The 2,766-nt window shown below is 52.9% G+C and overlaps 1 protein-coding gene across 4 annotated transcripts in view; it reads right to left on the bottom strand.

Annotated features, from left to right (window-relative positions):
- Positions 1-1,078: 1,078 nt before the first annotated feature.
- CARS2 (cysteinyl-tRNA synthetase 2, mitochondrial) overlaps positions 1,079-2,766 on the bottom strand; it is a 37,443-nt gene continuing 35,755 nt past the window's right edge. Inside the window, exons 14-15 of one of the 4 annotated variants that reach the window (XM_080660864.1) lie at positions 1,813-2,019; positions 1,079-1,294 (exon numbers count right to left, since the gene is read on the bottom strand). In XM_080660864.1, the coding sequence (XP_080516990.1) occupies positions 1,226-1,294; positions 1,813-2,019 (276 nt within the window). In that variant the 3' untranslated portion in view covers positions 1,079-1,225. The remainder of the gene's footprint in view (positions 1,295-1,812; positions 2,020-2,766) is intronic. The other 3 variants (XM_080660865.1, XR_013960161.1, XM_080660866.1) reach the window with 3 other exon arrangements.

Genomic DNA, 2,766 nt, shown 5'->3' with positions numbered 1-2,766 from the left:
ATTCCTGTGTATTTGTTACTTAAGTTTTTGCTCTAAGTACAAAATCTCTGCTTAAAAGGGAGATCGGATATACCCAAGTAGTAGCCAGGGACTGATACTTTTAAATGAAGTTAGTAATTGCTTCCTTGTTCTCTATACCCGAGCATCCTCACAAGTCCAGCTAAGGACACTCTCCTACTGGCAGCTTCCCTGAGACCAGGAAAGCAGCACCGAACTGCTGGTGGGCAAGTTAGGCGTCCGGCCAACATGGGACAGTCTGCTTCCCCAGTACTGATTCGACCTGTTTGGATGTCTCTCTGTACGGGGCTGCCTGCCACCTGGTTCTGCACTCTACCATGCACTATGCACTAATTGAGTCACTTTTAGCATGTCAGCTTCTGAACAGGTTTCCTTCTCTATAGAAGAGAAATGCCTTTGAGGGTCATGAATGTTAGTGACAAAGTAAACACGCTGCAGAGCCACACCAAGCTATCTACAACTGTGCCTAGCATGTGGCTTATCTGCTGCCTGAGGCTGCACCCAGCCAGGACCTGAGAGTTGGGGGAATTGCCAAGAGGATCACCGTTTCCTTCTGGTTCACCAAACAGCTATAGCTCCCCACCTGTGCAGAAAGGTAAGGGGACCGAGATCAAGGCCAGTAAGCTTGGTCCCAGGTAGTCTGCCGTATGCTCGCCCCCTTGGCCTTGGCCTCCTCTGTCACACCTCTGTGTCCTGCTCGCACCCCTGCCGTCCCACTCCTCCAGAGTAACCATCCCCCAATTCATCACTGCCCAGCACTCGAGGTACAGGCTGTTTCATCCTGCTTTGGAGCAGGCAGCATGGCCAAATCCCCCCAAGATCCTCTTGGGATAAGGGCTGTCCTGGAAGCTGCTGCCCTGTTGACCCCACTCACAGGTCCCACCTACCTTCCTATGGCGGCTTCTGGTACCCCCATTTACAACTTACATCCTGGGCTCTGGCTCAGGGACACAGGCTGGTTGGGTTATATCACAGATGACAATGTTGGCTGATTTAACTAAACTGCACTTGAGTCTGTGGCTGTTGGTACTATAAAGAAATCCATCTTTAAGCATAGTTACTAACACACCAATGGAATGATATCAGTTTGACGTATTTTAATGTTGACTAAATAGTCACAATGGAAAACTTTAATGTAAAGCTTCTATAGGGACTTAAGCAAGCACAGAGCCGTATTGTGAGCCTGTGGTTCCCGCTTCACGCATCCTCAGCTCCCAGGTTTGTGGTCTTCTGACCTCTGACCCAGCAGTTCCCATGTGGATGTGCTGCTCCTGTCCTGGGGGTGGGGGAGGAAAAAGGTCCCGGCTGAGCAGGCTCACTCAGCTCAAGGAGTAAATGGGTGAGATAGTCAGGGCTCAGAGTGACAGGAGGCACTGCCTGCTGTGTCCACAGGTCAGGGCTGCACTAAAGGAAGCAGCTGGATCTTAGAAACGGTCAGCTCCTGCCTTCCATTGTCAGGCTGGGGCAGCACTTGGGGCAGGAAAGGATTGGGCAAGAGCACAGGTCTGCTCTGTGTCCACCCAGGTGCTTGAGTACACATGTCCCGGGGCCGCAGTCTCCCTCCAGGTTGTGATTCTGACCCTCTCCCAGGTCCCTCCACCTCAGTGTCCCTCCTGGCTCTGACCCCATGCCTTCCTTTTCGTCACAGGATGGGTATCTGTGCTCACAAGCAGCATCAGCACAGGGGATGTCTGAGCTTGGACCCACCCCCATGTTTGTGTGAGCCAGCTGGTTTGCACAGCATCTCAGGGTGGTCATCCCCACTGTCACTGGGCCTCGGTGGCAGTGGCTCACCTTAATACTGACGCCGTGGGCGGCAAGGTCCTGGCGCAGAGTGTCACATGCCTCCAGCAGGGGCTGCCTCTCTAGGAGCTGCTGCCGCCGGGCTTCCTTGGTAGCCTCTCCCGTGGCCAGGGCGAACTGCCGGACCTTGAGCCGGAATCGGACCAATTCCTCCACCACGCTGTGCAGCGTGGCTGAGCTGCTGTCCCCTGAAACAAACTGCACCAGGCAGAGTAGTATAACCAGTGAGATCCTGCTAGCAGCCCAGACAGCTGTGCTGGCTGATGGGACCAGTGAGTTCTGTACTAAGGCCATCCAGCATGCGTCCTCCCGCCCGCCCCCGCCCCCCGCCCGGCACTGAGGGGAACCTTGGCCAGCTGCTCTCATCGGTCTGGGAAGAGAGGCTGTGAGGTTCCGGGCTATTGGCAAGTCTCCACTTTCCTCTCCTGAATGTCTCTCTCACTCAGGCAGAGTCCCTAATGCCACTCAGAGCACCCACCTCAGGCCTCAGAGTAATCTTAGGGGTCAGGCCTGCAGCAGGTTTTCCTGCCTCCAATCCTGGACTCACACTAACAAGCTGGGAGCAGATGCTCCACAGATGTGCCAGCATCTAAAGATGTTTCGTTTATCATCTCTTCACTAGGCAGAGTCTAGAAGGCTAATAAGCCTTATTGACCAGTGAAACCAAATCTATTCACTCTAACCAAGTATTTGAAACAGTGTAGACACGTGACTCACACACACAGTTTTCACTGGGCAGTTGGAGAGACCAAGTCTCGGTGCACAGCTGGAGAAATTTCAACAAGTCAAATGGGATTTACACCGCTCCAAGTTGCCAGAAGTCCTCCCCCTTCTACACAATTCCATCCTCCATAATGGAGAAGGGATCGAGTGGCTATTGTGTTCACATGTGTGAAAGAAGAAACAGAACCCACAACTTTTTACTTTTGGGTCAAACTTCTTAAA

This window comes from Plecotus auritus (assembly GCF_963455305.1).
Source record: "Plecotus auritus genome assembly, chromosome: 3".
NCBI classification, from domain to species: Eukaryota; Metazoa; Chordata; class Mammalia; order Chiroptera; family Vespertilionidae; genus Plecotus; species Plecotus auritus.
Note: the sequence above shows the minus strand (reverse complement) of the source record. Positions and strands in the feature narration are given on the sequence as shown.